This window comes from Carassius auratus, chromosome 32 (genome assembly GCF_003368295.1).
Source record: "Carassius auratus strain Wakin chromosome 32, ASM336829v1, whole genome shotgun sequence".
NCBI classification, from domain to species: domain Eukaryota; kingdom Metazoa; phylum Chordata; class Actinopteri; order Cypriniformes; family Cyprinidae; genus Carassius; species Carassius auratus.
The window spans coordinates 21,448,403-21,473,268 of record NC_039274.1 but is presented as its reverse complement, the minus strand read 5'-3'; the positions used below and the strand labels follow the sequence as shown (position 1 = coordinate 21,473,268).

At 34.7% G+C, this 24,866-nt stretch overlaps 1 protein-coding gene across 1 annotated transcript in view; it reads right to left on the bottom strand.

Annotated features, from left to right (window-relative positions):
- LOC113051824 (inactive ubiquitin carboxyl-terminal hydrolase 53-like) overlaps positions 1–24,866 on the bottom strand; it is a 52,179-nt gene that overhangs the window by 5,416 nt on the left and 21,897 nt on the right. Inside the window, exons 4-15 of the mRNA XM_026215949.1 lie at positions 24,153–24,245; positions 23,912–24,046; positions 22,573–22,686; positions 21,700–21,782; positions 21,468–21,552; positions 19,184–19,330; positions 17,477–17,626; positions 15,336–15,504; positions 14,318–14,467; positions 11,397–11,522; positions 5,650–6,331; positions 4,523–4,590 (exon numbers count right to left, since the gene is read on the bottom strand). Of these exons, the coding sequence (XP_026071734.1) occupies positions 4,523–4,590; positions 5,650–6,331; positions 11,397–11,522; positions 14,318–14,467; positions 15,336–15,504; positions 17,477–17,626; positions 19,184–19,330; positions 21,468–21,552; positions 21,700–21,782; positions 22,573–22,686; positions 23,912–24,046; positions 24,153–24,245 (2,002 nt within the window). The remainder of the gene's footprint in view (positions 1–4,522; positions 4,591–5,649; positions 6,332–11,396; positions 11,523–14,317; positions 14,468–15,335; positions 15,505–17,476; positions 17,627–19,183; positions 19,331–21,467; positions 21,553–21,699; positions 21,783–22,572; positions 22,687–23,911; positions 24,047–24,152; positions 24,246–24,866) is intronic.

Below are 24,866 nucleotides of genomic sequence, written 5' to 3'. Positions count from 1 at the left end.
CAGAAAAATTATTATCAAAACTGAATCTAAAACTAAAACCATTAAAAAAAGCATTAAAATGGGTGTTAGTTAAAAATAAACAAATAAATGGATAAACAAATAAATAAATAAGCCAGATGCCAATGCAAAATGTCTTATTTTAACCAACTAAACTAAATAAAATTTAATAAAATAAAACTATTTAGACATATTTTAAAAAGTAAAACCTAAGAAAATGACAAAAATACACACAACTAAATGACTGAAACTTTAACTTAAACTAAAACTGAAAAAAAAAAACTTTTCCAAATATTAATAGACACTATAATAGTAAATAGTTTCTATTTTAATTTTATTATTTTATTGCATATTTAGTCATTTGTTATTATATATATTTTTAAATTGTATATTCATTTTAGTATTTGCTCCAAGGCACCATTCCTGATTCAAATTTTTCCATTATTTTTTTTTATTTTTTACAGCTTATAAATTATAAAAATGAACTTTTTAATACAGTAGTTCAATTTACAAAAAATGCACGATGTATTTTGATAAATGAAAAAAAAACAAAATTTGAAAAAGCACTGCCTGACTCCTAATCATAATTTAAAAGCATTACCCGATTCACAATTATTCATGTTCCCTGAACGTCACATCCTCACAGCTGAAGAACTGATCTCCTCACATGTGCAGAAGTGCAGACAGAGATCAGACTCCTGCATGAGATCAGTGCCAGCTCAGCAGAGAGCTCTCTAGACTCCCCTGAACCAATCAAGCCCAGGACAATTCAGCAGGACAATCAGATGAGCTTAAAGACACAGCTGGCTCAAACGCTATCTTTGAGTGCCCCATTAATCTATTACAGCTAAATTCATCTCTTCTGAAAGGGAATATGACTCCACAGGCAACCACTTGCCAAGTAATTCATGCAGATATACATGTGCATAGATATGCATCACATCAGACAAGACTGAACTTGATCTGTTGACCTGACCAAAATAGTTACCGATGTCTAAGAATAAATATTTTCCACAGTGCAACAGGATCTCTCTTAATGCAACTTAAGAGAATATCTCTTCATGCTTTTAATGTGCAAGCATCAATATGTATATATGGGCCAAAGTAGAAATAAATAAGTAATTAATTAACATACATAGATAAATCCTGGTCTTTATTTTTAAGGATTAGGCCCATTTCCTTAAAAAAAAAAAGACTATGTTAATTTCTACCATTAAAAATACCAGCATTTCAAATGCAGATTTATCTAAGCCTTTTATATATATATATATATATATATATATATATATATATATATATATATATATATATATATATATATATATATATATATATATAGCACTTTTACTTGTGATAAAAAAATGAATAAATAAGATTTAAATACAAAGTAATATACATTTTTTTAAAAATTATTACATGTTAATACATTCTAATGACAAATATTTATAATTTAGTAAACAGGTAGAAAGAAATATGTTCAATCATGTTTTGTTTGTCTACATGCTGAAACACAAATGCTGCAAGATTGCAGACAAACAACAACAAGTCCGTTTAAAAGCCAGCGAGTGCAGACGGCAGCAGATCAACAGTCTGAACTTTCAGAAACTCCTGCTGCTCTGACCTTTCCAAGCTTCGCACGGGACACACTGTGAGCACAGCTCTGATAATGAACAACACACCGCAGAGACTAACAGACAGCTGGCATTTAGGAGCAGGAGAAACAGCTCTCCGCAGTGCACTTCTGATCAGACAAGGACAACGTTCACCTGCACGCTTTACTCAGAGCCTTGTTTGTTAACATGGGATTTGTCATTTCCTTCCTTGGCAATACAAACACAGGAACAGGAGCCAATAAAATTCTCTCTACATGAAAGTCACACTTAAAAATGTATGCATTTAAATGATTTAAATACACCGCAAATCCCATCTGCAAAAACTTTTTAAATCACATTATTATCCAGCTGGTGTAAAGGTGATTTTTAGTGGATGTAAGTCCATTCTATTCAAGTTCACGCTCTGTAATTGGTGAAGAAACTATTTTCACTCACATTGAATTAAATGTAAAAAAATTTAGGAAAAAAAGACAGATATCATATTTTCTTGTCAAATACTTTATTCCACTATCTATGTATGTTTGACAGCTAAAGAGTGTCTGAAAAACATGTTTTGAACAATATATCTATCTACGTATAATTAAAAACTAAGTTATGAGTTAGGTTTTTAAACCCGCTGCCATTTAATGCAATAACATATATTTTCACATATCATTATTACAAACTGTGTGGCCAAGAGTGGTATTTATTAAATCTTTATTCATATTTCTTACATTATTTGTATAATTTTTATTTATTTATTCTACTATTGTAATCATTTATTTATACAGTACAGACCAAAAGTTTGGAAACATTACTATTTTTTAATGTTTTTGAAAGAAGTTTCTTCTGCTCATCAAGCCTGCATTTATTTGATCAAAAATACATTAAAAAAAGGTAATATTGTGATATATTATTACAATTTAAACTAATTGTTTTAAAATGTATTATACTTTAAATTATCATTTATTTCTGTGATGCAAAGCTGAATTTTTAGGATCATTATCACATGATCCTTTAGAATATATATATATATATATATATATATATTTATATATAACCAAATTACAAATAAATGCATACTCATTAATAAACACACACACATGCACACACACATTAGCATGGATATAAACCCCCAGCATCACTCCCTGTCTGACTCCTCCCACTCATTTAATGTCAAAAGGACGCAGAGCCATTAATTCGCACAGCGACGAACACTTCAGAGCTCGACTGCAGTGAAAACAGCCTTTAAGGCATGCAAGAGGACACAGCTTCAGAGCTGTCCTTTCTGCTTCACTTCTTCAGCCCATAAAGCACCTCGAGCCGGGGCTAACAGACCCCCATCCGACACAACCGTCACAACACACTCACAGACAACAACAGCTCCCAGCGCTGACACCCAACCGGGACAACCGATTCGTCCCAAACACCACCCCGTCTGCACCCTTCACTTCAGCAGCGAGGGGCCAGCACTGCCACATTACTTACTCATACACTTCTACAGTATTCATTAAATAAATTTCAGTTCCTTTAGCTAAGCTTTAAGCATACAGTACATTTTTAGCTTTATATTTAAGTCTTAGTGAAGTGTATTTTAAATCGGATATTTATACTTACTTTATTTTCCCCCCATAACGGTTTTGACTAGTACTAGCTTTAGTTAATAATAACAACAGTGTGTTTTAAAAGCTCATGGTGTTTTGGGTAGAGTTTTTCATAGAGTTTTTCATAGAGCCCATGAAACAGTCATGTAGAGTTAGAGATCATATAATCGCTTGCTCTTATCATTACTGATGTGTTAAGCTGACTGGTATCTGTTGTTTAACACTCTGTGTGGGGCTTTAGTTGACCCCGAGCCTCTGTGGTGAGATCTGTCGAAGGGTGACAGGCTGAAAAAACACACACTTGGCAACCCTTTCCCCATCCACACATTAAATACTGTATTGTGCTTTTAGTTTAATGCTACCATCAAACATAATTTACAACATGCCAACATTCAAAAACCGGTCAGCGCTTGTCAGTTTGTTCCTCAAAACTGAAATAAAGCTGAAAATAGATTATAATAATTGATTGCAAAACCTTAATTTAAAAGAAAATTGGCAACTGACTGAAATAACTAGGCAAAGTGTTAAAATTATTAAAAAAGTAAAATAAAAACATAACACGATAATCATAAAAACGCATAACAAAATTCCTGATATTATTTATCTGATATTCAAATAAATATGAATAAATTACAAATATTAAAGCTGCAGTCGGTAACTTTTGTCGCTCTAGCGGTTAATAAACAGAACTGCTTGCATCTTGCGGAAGAACATTGTAGCCGGAACTACTTCTCTCTGTTTATGTCTATGAAGAATCACAAAGGTACTGGGTTACTCCGCCGCGGTACCCCCGAAGCAATCTAAAATAGTCCGAATATAAACACTTATTATAGATGTACCCTAGTGATTCAGGACAAGCCAAAAACACGGTTTGGAAAATGGATTCATGGTGTACTCGCTTATTATATACATTTTTCTACATTTTGAACACAAACAAAGTTACGGACCACAGCTCTGATTGGCTGTTTTCTTACCGGGAGCGGATGACTTTCTGCAAATGGCAATAGGACACTGGGAGGAGCCAGAGGAGCTTGATTTTTTCACAGATTATCTGTCTCACATTCTACTGTCAGGACATAATGACAGGTTTAACAAATATGTAAAAAATATATTTTTAACAAAAGTTACCTACTGCAGCTTTAATAAATCCTAAAATAGCATATAAATAACACTAAAAAGGCTCTACGTCAGTGGTTCTACAGAAGTTAGCATGCTGCCTTAGAAGTCAGCTCACTAGGTTCGGGAAGCTATATACTGTAAATAATGTTTTGGTCATTTCTGATGTCATCTGAAAAAGACAACAACTCCGAAGCATTTGAGGACACTTACTGTAGATAATGGACGAAGGCGGGATCTCGGCCTTTGAATCCTTACACCTCCTGTGGTAGTTAGGCTCCCTAAAAATACACACAGCACTGAACTCAATAGTGTTCTTCAGCAACGTGGTGCTTCGCTTGTGTGGTGGTCACAGTAGACTCTGTGCTTCACTTTCATTTCAATCGTATGGATGTGGACGGATAAGCAACTTTTGTCTTTCACTGCATCACTTGAAGTTCACATTGGGCAAAGGTGTAATATTGATGAATTTGTGAAATTGAAAGATACTCTAAATGCCAAAGATCGACCTCTTGCCTAAAACATAGTTTTGGTGAGGTCAAGTCATATAAGTGATGCAGTACATACTTAAACTATTACACTGTTAACAGCTGTATGGAGCGGTCATCTAGTGTGATCTCCTCTTTGGTCAGTCTGTATTAGTTCTTCCCTGGCCTAACCTTTCTAAGACTCAAAATAGTTTAACAGAAGGATGTAAACACCTCCATCTAACGTTACTGATACACCATGTGCTCTGATTCACAATGACAACATGAAATGAACAGCTACATATGAATCAGATCCCATATCAGAAAAAGAGAAACAGTCAAGCTGCACTGAAAAAGCACGCTTTGCTTACAAACAAGGCATGACTTGCGTGATGAATACCATTTAAAAGAAGTAAAAAACAGTAAAAAAACAACAAAAAAACGGTTAAATTCTGAATTCAGCATTATTTCTCCATCTTCAGTGTCACATGATCCTTCAGGAATCACTTATTTTTATTATAAATGTTGAAGAGTTAATACTTAATATCTGTGATACAAAAAAAAAAATCTGTTGCAACATTACAAATATAATTTTTGTTCAAGTTAACGCCATCGTTCTGAACAAAACTATTAATGTCTTTCAAAAAGTGACCATACCGACACAAAACATCTAACTGATAGAGTATGGACACTACATATAAATCTCCCTAATTAGCTTTCTCAGCCTTACAAAATGACACTTAACAGGGATGTGTAATTGAGCTCACATCGTTACTGAATTAAAATTGATTTCCTCTCTAGTCATAGTGACACTGATCACCCAATGCAAAGGTCTTGATGTTGTTCCTAACTGAGGAGTACTTCAGGTCTTACCTGGAGAGGTCTGTCTCTGGTGTGGACTGCATGTCTTTGTTGCTCATGTTCTCCACCACAGGAGAGTCCAGGTTTGCCGAGCTGTTGCTGAGACGATCACTGCTCTCGTATCCAGATTCAGTGCGCTGGATCTTCCAGTTTTCCGTCTGAATGGTGAGGTTAGAGACGCTTGGTTTAACCCTGTCCTCTGAATCCAGCGAGCTCCTGCTGCCCATGTCCTGCCGCTGCTCGTCCTCGTAAATGGTCATTAAGCTCTTGGGTTTGCGTTCTTCTCTTCGGCCCCGCGCCGACTCTTCGGCGTCCTGACTAAAGGTCTGTCTGGGAGAGTTTTGATTATTATCGCTCTTTAGGATGCTGTCCACGTTAAGCGCCTCTCGCGTCGGCCTCCACGCTCGATTGGGCCGGCTGCGAGGGTTTCCGTGCGTCCGGGAGTCCTGGCTGCTGTCCGTGTCGTAGCCGTTGGCCACATCCAGCCTCCGAGAGCGACTCTCTACGGGGGGATGAAGCGGGACGCGAGGCTGGGACTGAGAGCGGGGCTCATGGTTGTAGCGTGTGTTAGTAACAGGCCAGTGATCGGCTTTCATCGGACCCCTGCCCTGGCTGCTGTAGAGCCGCGACTCCAGGAGCTTGAAGCCGTTCTCCGGAGGTGACAGCGAGCGGGAATGAGGCTTGTCTGGGGAGTCTGGGGACCAGAAACACACAACAGGTGCAGTGTGAATAAAGATTCAGTAACTTACATTTTTAAATAAAGCAAAGATTACTGGAGTTTTAGAAGCACGCAGGTAATGGAGTTATCACATGGGTTATGCATTTATTTATCTAAGAGTAAGGTGTAAAAATACAATTCATTCATGCATTTACTTGATTACGCCACTGATATGATGAGAATGATTTTCAATTTCTGGATGAAAATTAATTTAGGATATTTTTGGGGGTACATAAAGTAAAAAATGTTACGGCGTCCTGGTATCATTACTAAAACAATAAAATACATAGTTTGACAATTTTATATTTTGATTTTAAGTAAAAAATACATACATATACATACATACATATATATATATATATATATTTAAATAATAATATTATATACTGTACTAATCTAGAATTTAAAGAAAATTTAATTTAAAACAATTATATGCTATTTATTTATGCTTTATTTAATGTATTTTTATTTTAAAAAAATTATTCGTAGTTTTGCATCATTTTCTTGAATACTTCAAGAAGATAAAAGGTCAAAAGTCCAATAAAATATCAGATAATTTGACCTTTTTCTGAAAAGCAAGGTTTATTTAAGTTGTTCAAGTGTGGTACAACTCCTTAAAATAATGATATTCATTAATTAATTCACGATGTACATTTTAACACCCACACACACACACACACACCCAAAACACTTCAGTTGCAAGGATTTAATTCTAAACTGTTTTAGAAACAGCATTTCAGATGTCAGTTTTTCATAACCATAGAGCCAAAACTGAACAGAACTGTATGTAGCTCTCCAAACGATTGACCAGTGTGTTGTGTCGCTGTGTGAACACAGCCCTGGTTCTGGTCGAGTCTCACATTTTGCTGCATTATTAAAGCGTTCATTTGCATTACACAAGCACAATCCATCGATGCTGAACCTGCTTCCAGTCTGCAGGCCAGAATCATCCATCTCTGACATACGCGGGGTTGCACTAAGAGCCTGGATGACCTTTTCTCTTGTGAAGGTGGAAGAGTGCCTCTCTTTGGGAACAGTGTTGATATTGGCACAGTTAAATGGGCTGGTTTAGAGAATCCATACTGCTCCATTCCACATTACCAAGTTCACTTTATCATCATGCAGTATGAGCTTGAAAAAACAGCATTTTCTCATTAGATATTAATGCAACTTTGACTTGTGGCCATCACACACACTGAAAATGCTTATTATCTGGCATAATGAATTCTCAAAGAGCCTACACAGTTAACTTTCTACAAGATGAAGAAGGCATGGTTTGAGATCTAAACGCTCAAGGCTAAAAGCCATTAGTAAGCCATATACCTACTTAAGGGTAAAGTAAAGTCAAGCAACTTGGCTTGCAAACCACAATTTTACAGCAACAAAAGGAGAAGGTAATGTTGGTCACATGGCATACACACGATATGGTTTTAAATTTTAAAGAGCCACACAGATGGGAAATCAAAAATGACCTGTATTACAGTGTATGATGTAGCTGTCCATCAGTGTAAACAATGTGCAAATAATTAAACCAAAAAGTACACGATTTATAAAGTTATTGGCTTCTAAAGTAAGAAGTCGACTCTGAATCGCTGAAACAAGTCGTTATAGATTTCAACTCTTTTGCCCATCTCTATGTACGTCACTAGGAGCACTTTGCATAATAATCTCCGCCTACCGTGTTGGGAGAAACAAAACTCTGACCTGCCCCCCCCCCCACACAGACGCTCTGGTTGGTGTGATAGCATCATGTCGGGGAGACAGTGTGTTTTTAATTGTAAAGGCAAGTTTGTTTTATTTTCACTGCCAAAGAATGAAGATCAGAAGAACCAATGGCTAAAATTCATTTTTACCACAATACCAGAGCAGTACAACAAATCCCTTTTGTTGTGTTCACAACATTTCACTGATGAATGCTTTTCTAATCTCGGTGAGTACAGCGGGATTTTCAAAGCGTTTGGCCATAAAAGATGGTTTATTACCAACTTTATTTAGACCAACGAGCATCTCCGAATCACAACGCAAAGTATGATTATGAAGTTATGTGTTTGTTTTCTCCCGAGCGTCTTATCAGTATGTGCGCTGTCTGCAGCCTGTCTGCGCTGATCGTCATGTACAAACACGTCATTAAAATGAAGTGTAACTCGGTGAATACTCAACGAAGAGACATGAGAGAGATATCTATAGAAAGCTTGACATGTCTACTTTAGAACTAAACAAGTGCTGCCGAACAGATATTCTGTGATAAAGTAATCCATATGAAAACAACGCGATGTCCGTTTTTCACGTCTCCCTTCATTATATCTAATGTGACCACGCCCCCGCGCTAAACGCGCTATTCAGATTCAAACTGAAGCGCGCGGCTTGAATACACCTACACAGAAGAAAAAGCAGCGAGACTGTTCAAGTTTTTTATTTTACTGTTTGCTTCGCAGTGAGAGGAATAAGACATAATTCACCCCAAACAGATGCTAACACATAGTTTACCGTGGAGGTGTGTGCGGAACAACCAATCAAAACTATGTTAGTTGACCAATCAGAACACAGTATGCTACCGAAAGGTGGGGTTTAAGGAAACTGAATCTTTTGAACAGCTTCGCGCAAACCGTTTGGGGATCTCTGAGAATTGAGGTAATTTTAAAATGATATTTTGACAAAATGACAATGTTTTTTAACCTTGGATGGATTTAAACCTAATGTACAGGACTTATAAACAGTGATAGGAAGCTTAGAATTTTCATCTTACTGGCTCTTTAAAAAGTGCACTTTGTAATAATGTTAAATTAAGATTCACTTTAAAGTACATTTTAAATCAACATGTTTTAATAATCTCTGTCATGTTTTAATGAAGTACACTGATTTCGATGTGTTGACTAACACTAAAGCACATGTAAAGTACTTGATTATAATCTCGACAGCAGTGTTATTCATTATTAGATTTAAAGATAATACATTTTAAGGTTACACTTTATTTTAAGGTTTTGTTGTTACAGTGTAATTACACATTTAAGTACTGTCTAATATTAATTAACTACATGTTCTTACTGTATGGTTAGGGATGGGATTAGGATTTGACTTTATGTAATTATGCATAATTAAATACTCGGCAGTACACTTTAACCATATTTGCAAAAAAAATATTGAAGTAATAATAAAATTGCATATAACGGATCTCTCTATAAAGCTAACTGAATTAAGTATAAATTTAAAATAACATGCAATTAAGTGTCTGAAAATTTTAGTTTAGTTTATTTTTCCCATAAGCATACTAATTTTAAAAGTTTGCTTAAGTGTAGTTCTCTTTCACAAGGGATTGCTTTTAAAGCAACAGTTAGCCTCAAATGAAAACTCACTATAATATTTAAAACTGCTTTATTCTGCATGACACAAAATGAGAAATGTGAAAATGTACAAGCCACTAATTTCCACATTGATTTCACGAATCTCATTCACTCTAATTATATGGAAAATTATTCTGCAAAATCCCTCCTTTTGCATTTCACCTAAAAAGAAAGCCATGAGTCTGGAACGACAAGAGGATGAGTAAACTACTCTCTCAGTAAACTATTCTACTGTCAGAAAAAAGGTATTAAACTGTAACGGAGGCAGCTCTTGATATGTGCCTTTAATGTATTAATATGCAACGTTTAAAGTTGAATAAAACAAATGTCCATTTTAGCTTTTGTACCTTAGGGTACTGCAGTAGTGACAGCTTTGCAGCTTTTCTTCAGAGAACGTAAGCTTTTGAAGAACACACACGCTTCAGAAAAACTATTTTTCAGCACTCATGCGGTGCTCACAATTCTGATGACTTGATCTTATGAACATGCGTCTCTTATCGTTTATTAGGAAGTCTCCAGCAAAGCCTTACACCACTTTGAGTGAGTATCACTGACCTCTTCCAGCATTAGTGCGCTTATGCAAGCGGGTGAGATCCAGTGTGGCGTGCATGATCTAATCTATTCAGCAAATTTAATGCAATGTGTTAATATACAATTTTTTGTGTTTTGGAATTAATGTCAGTTATAATAAATAAAGCTGGAAACTTAAAGTGGAGGTGGATTTGCATTGCATGAATCTATGTGACATGAATAAATATAAATCAACCAATAATAAAAATGCACTGCTATTTTAACCATAAAACAATGTGCATCCACTGAATCCTCCGTTTAGAGTTGCATGATATTCCTTTGTAAAGAAATCTAAATATATAAAGACCCGTTATTAATTTGCGCTGGAAAGGAGTTGTTCACTCAGCTCAAGTTAGACCGAGGAAACGTTACAGAGATTACAGTCCTCAGGAGCACACGTCAGAGGTAATCTGTGTTTTTAACACTTCTGGCTGACCCCTGGTTACATAAGGACCAGCAGAGTGCTGTGAGCCAGTTTATTCTGCTCCAAAGCTTAGAGTGTAACCACCACACATCTGTGCTTCTCTAAAGAGGACTGAGAAGATATTTAAAGTGCTCTGTCTGAATACAAGAGAGAAATTTCTTTCATTTAATTTCTTTCTTGCTAGTGTTGCAAAATGTGCTTGTTCAGATCTTTAACCCTGAATGCACTACAGTGGAATTGCAAAATATTATTACAATGTAAAGCAACTCTTTTCTAATTGATTATCTGTTTTAAAATGTCATTTATTTATTCCTGTGATCAAAGCTTTATTTTCAGCATCATTCCTCCAGTCTTCAGGGTCACACGATCCTTCAGAAATCAGTCCAATACACTGATTTGCTGTTTCATTATCGTCAATTATTATTGGTGCTCAATTACTAATATTAGTTCTTACTATAAATGTTGAAAACAGCTTAACATTTATGTGGATACACTGTGCTTCTTTCATTACTTAAAGGTTCGAAAGAACACAATTTATGCGAAATGAAAGTCTTTCCTAACATTTTTTACACCATTTTGATCAATTTAATGCATCTTTGCTTAATGAAAGTGTTAATGATTATTATTATTTTTTTTTTTTATCTTTCTTATCCCAAACTTTTTACTGACAGTATTAACTTAAATAGTCCAGATGTAACATTCTTACCGCGGTGCCTCAGTGTTTCTGGTCTCGTCTGCGACCGATCCGAGTCCTTCTTGATAAGGTTGATGGGACGGCCTTCTTTTGGCAGCTCCCTGAATCGACTCTGAATCGGATCAAAGTTCATCTTTCCTGTAAGACAAACAACACAGATATGGAGAAATGCAGCACTTTCACAAACTAAGCGAAAGGCACTGTTTCAGCAAAATCAGGTCCTACCGATGTCTTAAAAACTATATAGCTTGAATTAATTAACTACACTATTAATGATCTAGTCTAAAAGGTCTGAATCTAGAGTTTCTTTTTTGATACAGGAATTTAGAAATGTTAACGCAACAATTAAAAAAACCTGTCAAGTATGTTTAATGGGTCTGCTGTAAAATCCATAAGCAGCACCCTTCAAATAAAGCATTAGAGTGCACTTGAAGTTAAGGATCATTGGGAGAAAGTGTGGTCTCTGCACTCTTTAAATACACCCCTGAGGCTTCTGGGAAGGACAGTAGAGCCCAAGAGCCTTAACAGCAATCAATGTGTGTGTGTGTTCCAGTATTTTCTGCTGTGCTGGAGGAGAAAAGCAGTGAAGTGTTAAAAGAGAGCAAAAGAGTGAGAGAGAGACAGATAACAGAAAGAGAAAGGACATTTCTTGCCCTCGAACACACTGCAGTCACACTTAGTGAGGGGACGCTAGACACAGCTGAGAAACAAATCATGCTTTCAGCAATCACAGATCACATTCCCAAACACACTTAAAAGATATAGATCTCCTTTTGAACTTTGTAAAGTTTACTCTTACACTGGGCTGAAGAGATACACGGACATCTAAGCCACATTAAAACAAACTGAAAACAACAACCCTAAACCGAACAAAAACAATGTCATAGAAAAATGACAAAAAGAAATCCCCAAAACCAAACAAAAACAAAATGGTAAACAGAGCAAACAAAACGGATATCAAAACAAAAAGCAAAAAAACAAAACAAAATTAAAACAACAACAAAATGAATTAATCAACACAAAAAGCAAGCCATAGCAAAATAAATAAATAAATAAATAAATAAATAAAACCAAGTAAAAAAAAAAGTAAACACATACACATACACAAATAAAACAACAACAACAAAAAAAGAAAATGAAAAACCTAAAACCCTGCCATAAAAAACTTCAAAAAACAAAACAAAAGCAAACTCAACCAAAAATTAAAAGCAAAGGAAACCGAACAAAAAGAAATGTTCCCAAAATTGAATCTAATGCCATTACTTTATCATCAAATGCAGTGACATTCATACATTAAGTGTGGCTTAAGTATCATATAATTTCTGAGGCCACTATACATTATATATAGACTGATAAAAATGCTGTCAAAACAATGTAAACACATTCATGAAACAATCTGCAATGACTTGGCTCAGAGTGGCAGTAAATTATTGAGACTTTGTTTGATTGCAGCGGTGCACTTGAATCGCTGAGGACTGTAATAAAGAGACTTGTTTTGCGTGGCTTTATTAACTACATAACAGAGCCTAAGGGAATATTTTCTTTGCCCAAGGAAAGAAAGCCATTACAAAGTTGATCTAAGAGCTTTTAGTGGAGAGGAAACTTCTACCATAAAATAAAAAAACCGTATCAAGCCATTAAGGTTTGTAATAACAGAGGAATGTGGGCACTGGAGAACGAGGACATAGGTCTCCCTCCAGGTCTTTCTTGTCTGTCTTTGTCCAAACATCCTGCACTGCTCTCTCTGAGCATGAAGATTAGGATGGGTGAAACAGGTAAATCAAGGTATTGGGTATTTTGGGTCCTGGGTTATTACAGTTAACAAATATAAATACACACACACACACACATACATACATGCACGCACGCACGCACGCACACACATACATATACATAAGTATTTGTTAATTAATTAAAAACAGCACAATTACTTAAACTTTAACTAAAATGTAATTAAAATAAATGTTTTTTTTTACATTTCATAATTCATAATTTCATAATGACACTAAAATAACACTTTTTGGGTCTTTTTGTTTTGTTTTAATGGGAAATTCATTCCTGACTTTCAAATAAGAAAACATCTGGCACTATGTTGTTACCTGGGCTGCACAATTAATCAAATTAAAATAGAAATCGTGACATTATCTTGCAAAGTGTACAAATTAATTAATGTGATTAATAGTCCTAGTCACAACCAGCAAGTCATTGTGAGTTGCTGTAATAGCAACCATACAATTTGGGGTGATCCTGTTTTAGTGTTTCCAGTGATTTTATATGTTTTTTTTTATATATATATATATATATATATATATATATATATATATATATATATATATATATATATATATATATATATATATATATATCTTTATATCGAGAAATTTGAATAAATTAACGCACGTAGTGCAAGAAAATGAATAATAACTCTAGTCAGAACCAGCGAGTCGTTGTGAGCTGCAATGAAAGCAACCATATCATTTGAGTTATCCATGTTTTAAGTTCTTCATATGTGTCCCTGGAGCACAAAAGCAGTCTTAAGTTGCTGGAGTATATTTGTAGCAATAACCAACAATACATTGTACAAGTCAAAATTATAAATTTTTCTTTCACGCCAAAAATCTATTAAGTTAAGATCATGTTCCATTAAGATATTTTGTAAATTTCCTACTGTAAATATATTAAAACTTAATTTTGGATTAGTAATATGCATTGCTAAGAACTTCATTTGTACCACTTTAATAGTGATTTTATCAATATTGCTATTTTTTTGCATCTTCAGATTCCAGATTTTCAAAGAGTTGTGTCTCTTTCAAATCTTGTCTGATCCTAACCAACCATACATCGATGGGAAGCTGATTTATTCACCTGTATGAATCTACATGACTGGTTTTAAGGTCCAGGGTCACACGTGTGTTTATGTGTGTGTTTTTTACCTGGCCCTCTGCCGGCGCTGGTCTGGTTACTGCCACGACTGAACACAGACGGAGGCTGAGACTTCTGCTTCGGAGTCCCTTGATTTGAGAAGAAAGCAGTCAAGTTCTCTCGTGTCAACTCCAACTTCCTTCCACCCAGTATAGGAGTACCTGAAAGAGACACACAAATCATTCTTTTATGCACCACCATTTCATTTCATTTGATAATTATTATTGAATGTTATTCTGTTATTTTACTTCATCTTTCACACCCACAGCTTTCAAAGACTGTGACTTGTCTGAAAAGACATTCTGATTTAATATTGTACTGTAAAATTATGAAATTTACCGTAATTAGACTTTTATAACTAATCAAATTTGCTAAAACATAGGCTTAACAATTTGAAGATGAAATCATAATGTTTCATTTGTAGTGAATCTTCACTTTCAGTGGAGCAAAAATTGACATTTAGATTCACGACCACTTCTAGTGGCACTAGTCAAGCATTGATTCAAGATTTAATATTTTATTCGTCACATACAGTTATACACAGAAAACAACTTGCTGTGGAATGCATTGCATATGCATCATGTGCTAATGCACCACTGATTCATATAACAAACAAGAGTTAATTAGTGCTAATCAATATTAACGGTAGACATGCACACATTATCCTCTCTTATAAAATAAGAATAAACACAATGAGGAATCAGAACTTTATTCATTAACTTTTTTTTGGGGGGGATACTATTATTTTCCAAAATATTATTTAGTATTTATTTAATATTACATTATTATTTAATATTATATTTTAAACAGCGTTGGAAGGTGTTAGAAATAATTATTTACTGTTATGTTTAATTTATGTTGACAGCTATAATATCAATTTATTTTTGCTACCAGCAAAAAAAAAAAAAAAAAAGTTTCAAAATAAGTCACTGGAGAGTTAATCATAGTTATCTTTATTCAAATGGTATACCTTAACATGTGGTGAATTTACCTGAATACAAAATAACTGGATTGAAACTGGTTTTCTACCTGGTGCTTCTCCATTGACTGAGCTCTTATTTTGGGTGCTACTGCTGTTGGACCGCTGGGCCTCGTCTGTTACCACAGCGCTGCCATCAGGGTTAGAGTAAAACAAGAGCAAGGGCTGGAAGTGACCTTTGATGCATTTAGTGACCACATCCTTCCATCTAGATCCCACCTTAAAAAAAATAGCATACAGAGAGCAGTTGATAGAATATTATTAGACGTGAAGGCTTGCATGCTTCGGAGGTTGTACTGCAAAAGTGTCTCCAGGTAAACAGATGTAAGCTTCCTTCTTAATTAACAGACAGAAGGGAAAGGAACAGTGAGCGACAGAGAGAGAGAGAGAGAGAGAAAAGCAGGTAAAGTCAGCAAGCAGTATGAGGATGCATCAATGAAACATAATTATCTGAACAGTCAAAAAATAGCAGCCAAGACTGTAAAGGAGATGGATTAAAACATGCTTAATCAACAAAACAGCTGTTATGAAGTACGTTCTCTTAAACTGCATACTGGATTGGCTCTCTATGCTGTATGTTAGCACACACACATCTCCTGTAGTGCACATATTGTGTGTGTGAGGGTGATCCATCTTGGTGATAGAGATGAGCAGCACTAGCCCAGTGAGAGCTGCACACGCAAGCACAAGCCGCACACTACCGACAGATTGATGAAGAGCTGCACCACTACACTGCATCGCCAAAATTTTCATGCCATTATGGTTTTTATTATTATTTTGAACTAGTTTTATTTTTATATTTGTTGAAATTGTGAATGTAAATGCAAATGTCTAACGATTTGTAAATGAAGATGAATTTAATTCCATTTTGTGTATACAAACAAATATCCACTTAGGAACTTAGGAAAACAACTCATTTCAAAGAGCAAGGTTTTCAAACCCCAAATGACAGATATTTGTTCTTTTTGCATATCTTGTTATCTTTGCACATTTGATATTTGCATCTCAAGTAAATTGATCTTGATTTAAAGATGTTTAGATCTTTTTTTATTGGAAAACAAGACCAAAATACTGAGAAAGGTGTACATTTTTAGCAATGCATGTAAGACTTATTGACATTTTGAAAAGACAATATCACGTTTTTTTATTTTTTGTCTATTTTTGCTAAAAACTAAAACTATATTTGGTTTAACTGTCAAAAACAAATAGTGTTTCAAAATCAAGAGAAAAATAAAGATTTGATGAAGAAATACTTGAAACCCTTTATGGGCGTGCGAGAATGGAGGAAGCAGTTAAGTTAAGTTAAGGTAAGTTAAGGTAAGTTAAGGTTAAGTTAAGGTTAGGTTAAGTTAAGGTAAGTTAAGGTTAAGTTAAGGTTAAGTTAAGGTTAAGTTAAGGTAAGTTAAGGTTAGGTTAGGTTAGGTTAGGTTAAGTTAAGTTACGTTACGTTACGTTAAGGTTAAGTTAGGTTAAGTTAAAGTTAAGGTTAAGGTTAAGTTAAGGTTAAGTTAAGTTAAAGTTAAGGTTAGGTTATGTTAGGTTAAGTTTAAGGTTAAAGTTAAGTTAAGTTTAAGGTAAGTTAAGTTTAAAGTTAAGTTAAGGTTAGGTTAAGTTAAGTTAAGTTAAGTTAAGTTAAGTTAGGTTAAGTTAAAGTTAAAGTTAAAGTTAAAGTTAAGGTTAGGTTAGGTTAGGTTATGTTAGGTTAAGTTTAAGGTTAAAGTTAAGTTAGGTAACGTTAAGTTTAAGGTTTAAGTTAAGTTAAGTTAAGTTAGGTTAAGTCAAGTTTAAGGTTTAAGTTAAGTTAAGTTAAGTCAAGTTTAAGTTAAGTCAAGTTTAAGGTAAGGTAAGGTAAGGTAAGGTAAGGTAAGTTAAGTTACGTTAAGGTAAGGTTAAGTTAGGTTAAGTTAGGTTAAGTTAAGTTAAAGTTAGGTTAAGTTTAAGGTTAAAGTTAAGTTAGGTTAAGTTAATGTTAAAGTTAAGTTAAGGTTAAAGTTAAGTTACAGGAAATAAAAACATGATAGGTTACAATTTTAAAAAATAAATTATGTAAATGTGCAGATGGAGGGAATGTTTGTTTAATAAGGTACATGACCAAAGCCAGGACTGCTGGTTCGTCCTGGTATTATGAACAGTAATTGTGTAAATGTATAGACGGAAGCACTTAAACCCTAACAGACAAATGTAGTCTCACCTCTTTGACATTGGCGTCATCAAAGAAAACCCATTTGGATGATTTGGTGTGGTAGGCAAAGGCACAGTAATGTCTGCTGGAGTAACAGATCATCCCCACCAATAGCAGCTCGCTCTTCTTTGCACGCTCGTCTGTGACGCGATAAAAGAGCTGCAAACACACACCCAAATGCATTTATTTACACAATTATAACCAAAATCTTACAGCATGATCAAATTTCAAAAAATGGAAAAACTTGAATCTTCTCTCAAAATCTAAACCTGTGAAATTCCTAATATTACTACAATTCCAAGTTATGTTCCTGTTTTTCTACTGAAACAACAAAACTGACTGCGTTGTGACACAGAGGTTAAGTAAAGGCATCTATTCTTAAGCCACAATCGCAAAGAAGAGTCGAGATCCATGTTTAGATTTATTACAGTTCATCACTGAGGTTTGATTACAAATGAAGTCGCAGCAAACTGCACAGAATAATCGCAAAGCAATAATTGTGATCACAATTAAGCAGCATTTCTTAAACTACATATGCTAGACTGCAGTCATATTGAGTGGAAAAGCAGAAGTAGGTAACAGAACACAGATGTATTTGGCGAAACAAGTTTAAATAAAGCAGCTATTGCATAACCAACACTTGTTCCATCACACCCTGGTTCCTGAATAGCTGGTTTTTTTCGGAGGCTCACAAAACAATGGATTCCAGGCAGGGGGGAGCGATTTTCCTCTGAAGTCTCCACCAACACAGCGAGAACCAGGGAATGAATTAAGGCCTTTGTACTTGTCCAAGGATTTTCAGCTGAGATGAATCCAATACTGGAGGGTGGTAATGTGGAAGTAGGAGTAAAGAATGAATGCATGCTATTAAGCATCTGCGACGTTCACTCTGAGTGAAAGAACTGATTCTTCCAATCTAGATTCTTGCAAGGTCACCTAGACTCTTAAAAAAAGTTATTCTCTGGCATTGATGGCTCCACGAAGAACCATACAATTCCATAGAACCATTCCATTGTGTTCCAAATGTTCTTTACATTTGAAAAAAGGTTCTAAATATTCAAATTTTCTTTGCACTAACAACAACAACAACAAAAGTTCTTTAAAATGGTTCTTCAATGGCACCACTGAGAAAACCTCCTTTGGAATATTTATTTTTAAGAGTGTATAGTCGCATTTTAGCCATCAGAAATGCATGTAGTTGCACAAACAGAAGGCCTGTCTGGTGGTAAACAAGTCTCAAGCATGGCTTTGTACTCCTACACATGAGGCTGGTAATGAACGCCATCTACACACTCGGAGGTAAGATGACCTTCCACTGCAGTGGCTTTCTGGTCATCAGACGTGGGCTATTCAGGCACTGATGCAGTTACACAACCTCAGTCTTATGAAGAGGATAAACGTCTGCTTTATTTCATACTTATGTTCCATGGCACCACCATAAACTGGCCTCAATAAAACCCGCACCAGATGTGCTACAGAAATAAATAAATAACCGTAAAAGAGCGACCGTGGTGACGTCAGAAGCTTTTTATAACCTTTTAATCTAGATGGAGGCTTCCTATGAATTCTATATTTTATGTAATAGCCAGAAATAAGATGGTCTTCATTGGAATTCCCCACAAAGATTCAATCTTCACAGACATATAAACATCTGGGTAACCTGCACGCTGATTAGCCGATTCTTGTAAATTCAATAAGTGTATTCAGGAGACCTACCCCTGAGAGGTTGAGGTGTGGTCCGAGAGATCGGATGACGTCTTCAGTGAGGTCTGACTGTTCTGAGTCCCACACAAATCCGATGGTCACGATTTCTGGAGAGTTCATCAGCACGCGCCGGATCTTGATTTTCTGCCCACAGTTACTCTGTTGAGGAGATGGAGATTATACATAATGGTTTGCTGTTATGTTCCATGCAAGCATTTTTCTATTTCAATGTTGAAAACCATACCTGAATTATTACATTTTGAAATAGAAACTAATAAGATATTTAAGACCAATTCTTTCATAGAGAGAGAGAGAGAGAGAGAGAGAGAGAGAGAGAGAGAGAGAGAGAGATTAAAATAACATTTTAAAAGAATTAATTTCTAAAAATACTTGAAATCAGCAGTTGAAATCATTTTGGATAATTCTGATATTAGAATAGAATTACATGTTGTTTAAGGAGCAACAGTGTTTTAAATCAACACCAAGGTTTATGGTCACATCCTAATCTGTAAATCACCATAAAAACTATGATCGAAACAACTTTACCATTCAATTAATACACGTTCTATAAAACAATAAACACCACATTTCAGCCTAAAAAATGATTTTGCATGCTATGTATAATACAAATTGTAAAAAATGTGAACAAAAATGGCAGACGAGCTGAATGAAAATGCATCCCACCCCCAGTAAAGCAGTAAAACAGAAAACAATTGAGATACTACTATAGTTTTAATATTTTCAATTAGTCTATATTGTCCACTTTCATTTCAAATGTAGTTAAAGTTTTAGAAATTTTTATGTTAGTTTTTGTCTTTTTTTTTTTTTATTACTTTGTCATTCAAACACTAAAAGGGGTTTTAAAGTCAAAACAATAAAAAAAAAGTTTAATAACAGCTTTAATTTTCATTTTTAATGCATTATAATGATTCACATTTAATTTTTTCATTGAGCAAAAAAATAAAAGCTATCATACATTTGAAACATGATTTACAGAAGACACCCACTAAAATGTCAAAGTAACAGTAATTCAAATAACAATAAATCTTTCAGAACTATAATCATTAGATGCCATTTAAAGACTCAATATAAGGGTCACAGTGCAGCCCCTTAAATATGTAAAGTTTATAACAATCCAGTAGGTTTTACCCATTTGTCAGCAAGAAGTTATTAATCATTTTTGTTTTGTATTTGTATTTTGTATTAAAATGAGTGATTAATCGATTAATTGACGCTTAACGATTAATCGCATCCAAAATAAAGTTTTTGTTTACTTAATATGTATGTGTGCTGTGTATATTTATTATGTATATATTTACACACACACACACTTATATATTTCAGAAAAATATGTTATGTTTATAGATTAAATAAGTATATTTATAATATAATCTAGTACAGTCATATAAAAATAGACATGAAAATCTTTTGAAAATATGTAGTTTATGTGTGTGTAATTATATATATAATAAATATACACAGGACACACACACACATATGGAATAATTTTTATTTTGGATGCGATCATTTGACAGCACGATTTAAAATATAATTCATTATTCAAAATGCACTTTTTTCAAATGTTTTCATAAGTACAGGTCAGAATAAGTATGTTGTTTTATAGAATAATGATAGAACATTAATTCACTCATATTTTGACATTTTATTTATTTTTTTACAAAATTATTATTTGAAACATTAAAGGTAATTTACTTTTGTCAATAAAAATCACTTTTATTTAATTGAATTTGATGCAGACACCAAAAATGTTTGTTTCATCTTTGATTTTGACCACTATGTCTAAGTAGTTACTATTTTAGCTTCCGCTATCCTCGCAAAAATTTTTAAACAACATAAAAATGACAAATGTTGCTTTGGCAACTAGCTTAAAATAAGTTTAAGTTTTTTCGTATTTTTACTTCAAGTAATAGTAAAATGTTTTTAGGTTACATTAATAACCCTGTTGTGACTCAACATTTGATTACTTCAGTGAGACACATGAATGTTGTGCTGTTTCTGGCAGTGAATGAAGTAGGATGTAACTTCCTACTGTGCCTGTTTAAAAATGCAGAATGTGTTGATATGTGAGAAGAACGTTCCGGTCTCAGGTTTCATCTCGCTCATCTCGTTACATGAAGGCGTTACACTAGCAGCATATCAGATAAGAAGAGTGTGTGTGTGTGTGTTTGTCCTTGAGTGTGCCTGATGCCATCACATCGCAGAAAGAGCCATCATACTAAATGCATGAAAGTGCTTGTAAATGCCACATTATTAATCAACATTACCAGGCACCTACCGGACAGTTACGCAGATCTCCAACTGTGCTGGCGGCTTGAAGCAACTCCCCAAACCTCTCATCTCTCCTCTCCAAGACTTGCTGGCTAGAGCCCAGAGAAAGAAGACGAAAGAGAAAAAGATATATATATATATATATATATATATATATATAAATATACAGTTTTTGATCTTTTCAGGTCAATCTACCAACATAAACATGTCCTATGTCTGGCATGATGGTGCTGGCTTACCAGAGGGCTGTGGTGGACACATAGTGCACCAGCTCAGTGAAGGGTAGCGGGTCGGACGACGCCCCACAGCTCCTACACACACACTGCAGAGGAAACACAAGCACACACACTCATGCATATCGAGCGATGACTGCTATATTCTGTAAAACCTCAATTACACTACTCTATGTGATGTAAGAGATGACTTTTACAGGCAAAACGAGAATTAATTATTCTCAAATATTTTATTTCTACCATGGTTGTACCTTGATTTATGTATTATGCAATAGAAATACTTACTGGGCATACACGACAGTAAAACTATGATACTCCGAAGAACCAAATAAATACTATCGTACATAAATATGGCAGTATGGGATCAATAAGATTACTGAAGCCTCTTATGCTCACCAAGGCTGCATTTATTTGATTAAATATACAGTAAAAAACAGTAACATTATGACATATTATTACAATTTGAAATGATTTTAAAAGTTTTTATTTGTGATTTTTCAGCATCATTAGTCTTCAGTGTCACAAAATCCTACAGAAATCTTTCTAATATGCTGATTTGACGCTCGAGAGACATTTATTATTACTATCAATGTTGCGCTGCTTAATATTTTTTAGGTCTTTACTTTTGATCATATTATTTTATCCTTGTGGCTTAATACTTAAAAAAAATATATATATATTTTTAGGGAAAGTGTATTTAACATACTATATGATTATTATGGTATTATCAGGGCTTTGCTTCCATCTCAGAGGAAGAAGGGAGAGTGAATGTAAATGTCCCTGTATTAGTATTCCCGCCCACTGTATCTGGCGATCAATTCACTATTACTCACATGACATGCGTGTGTGTGCACGTGTAGTATTAAACACACACATTACCTGTTCATAAAGTGTCATGGCAAACTTCTGGTGAGTGATACAGGACTTCGATGTGCAGGCGTCGATCTCTGCATCGGGAGCGATGTGCAGGTGAATCCTCTCTAGAATGTTCTCCTATCAAAAACATAAAACTTACAGTTAGTGTCTGTCATAAGGCAATTTACATATTAATACAGAAAACATCATCAATTATTTTTAATACGTTAAAGCATTAATAGCAGAAATTATTTTTAATAAAACTGTATATATATATATATATAGATGTATATATATACACACACACACACACACACACACACATACACACACACTATATAATTCGTCTGGGCTGGTACAATGATACCTTGTCATTAAGAGAACACATTTTAAGCTTTAGTCATTTTCCCCAAGCCTATTATCTGCTTAAATGCACCCTTTCAGACCTGAGAACCGTGTGCACATTCAGCAACACCAACAGCACTAAGACAATTTGCCATTTTGAAAAGAGGCTAGATCAATTTTGTTTCTATGGTACAGATTATCTTATTTTCTCTGTCCTGGCTCAGGGCAACTTACACAAATAAACAAAAGCATTGGATGCATGATCTACCCCAGTCCGATAGAGAGCCTGCATTGACTGTGAGAGCAGTGTGAGCGCATCTGTGCACCCCAGGCTTGCATTGATAGAGATCCTTCATTGATTGGGTTGTTTAAGGGAGCAATGTAAATGGACTTTTACTGAGCTAATGACAGACTCTCCACAGTCCTGTGCTAAACAGAAAATGATTACAGGTCCCAGTGCTAAGCAGGTTTACTGCAATTAGACAGCCCTAAGAGAAATCCTGCACATACCATAAGGGTGAACAGAGACAGAGACACTTTTGATCTTTGTTGTGCATAATGCACATTATGGCAACTGAGTTAATTTGGAAATCTTCCCTTTTATCTCTCTATAAAAGAAATCAATAAGAAATTACCACATTAAATTAAGATTGGATATTCCCCATATATGCTATATCAAATGTCTGATTTGTTGCATTGATTGGAATGCATTTTTAATTGATCACAGTGTTTAGAGTGTGATAAACACATATATAAACAGTATAAAGAAAAATAACTAAAATATATATATTTTTTACGATAAATAAAATATACTTTTGAATTTTCTATATATATTCTATTCAGTATTATGCATTACTGGGATATATCAACTGTCTTTATTATCAAATTATCTTATTTGTAGTTATATCACCCACCCAAATACATACAAATTAAATTATAAAGAAAATCACACACACACACACACACACACACGTGCGTACAAAATAAAAAATACAAAAATACACACAAATACACTTACGAAGCACTCAGCAGCATCATCCATGAATCCTAGCTGAAAGCGCTGCTCATCCTTAAAGGTTTCGGCGAGGGCATTACGTAGGTTATCTGAGGGTAACGCTCGCTCTCGGCTGTGCTGGAACTGACAGAATATTCCCTGCAAAACAAACATGAAGTGCTTTTAAACTTTTGACACTATAACATTATATTTATATTATATTTTTAAAGAAAGCATTAAAGAAAGCATTAAATACTGCGAATACCTTCAAAGCACAAAAGATGCAGGAGTCGCCCAAGCAATAGTGGTTTGGAATCTGACGCAGACTTCGTCTGAAGATGTCGAGATGCCAAAGAACCTGCACGGAATTATAGGAAATTCAGATTTAGAATTAACTCAACCTCATACAATCTAAAAATAAATCACGGAAATCATGTTGGCAAAAAGGTGCAGTGTAAATGCATTTATGCCACCTCTGAGCAGCATTAAACAGTCTGTGCAAAGACACCTAAATGGCATTTCAGAAGCACTTATGTGCCACCTTTGCTGGGTAAATTTGATACAGGTGTCTTACATAGTCTGTTTAATGCTGCTCAGAGATGGCAAAAATGCATTTACACAGCAACTGCACCTTTATACAGTAGTTTGATACTAGGAGCTGAGGTGGGTCAGAGTAGTCTTAATTTAGTCTGGCTTTTATTCAGCATTGTGTATTTGCAAAGAATTATGAGCAACCTTAACTTGGCTGTGTAAAGATGTCTTCTGAAACAGTTTGTAACAGCCCTTTTAGTTTTAGTCTTAGTCTTTTGGACGAAAATGCTTTTTAGTTTTAGTCACATTTTAGTCACTTATAAACTTGATAGTTTTAGTCAAGTTTTAGTCGACGAAAACACAAAAAGGTTTTAGTCAAGTTTTAGTCGACGAAAACGCAAAAAGGTTTTAGTCAAGTTTTAGTCAATTTTAGTAAAAAACTAAAAAG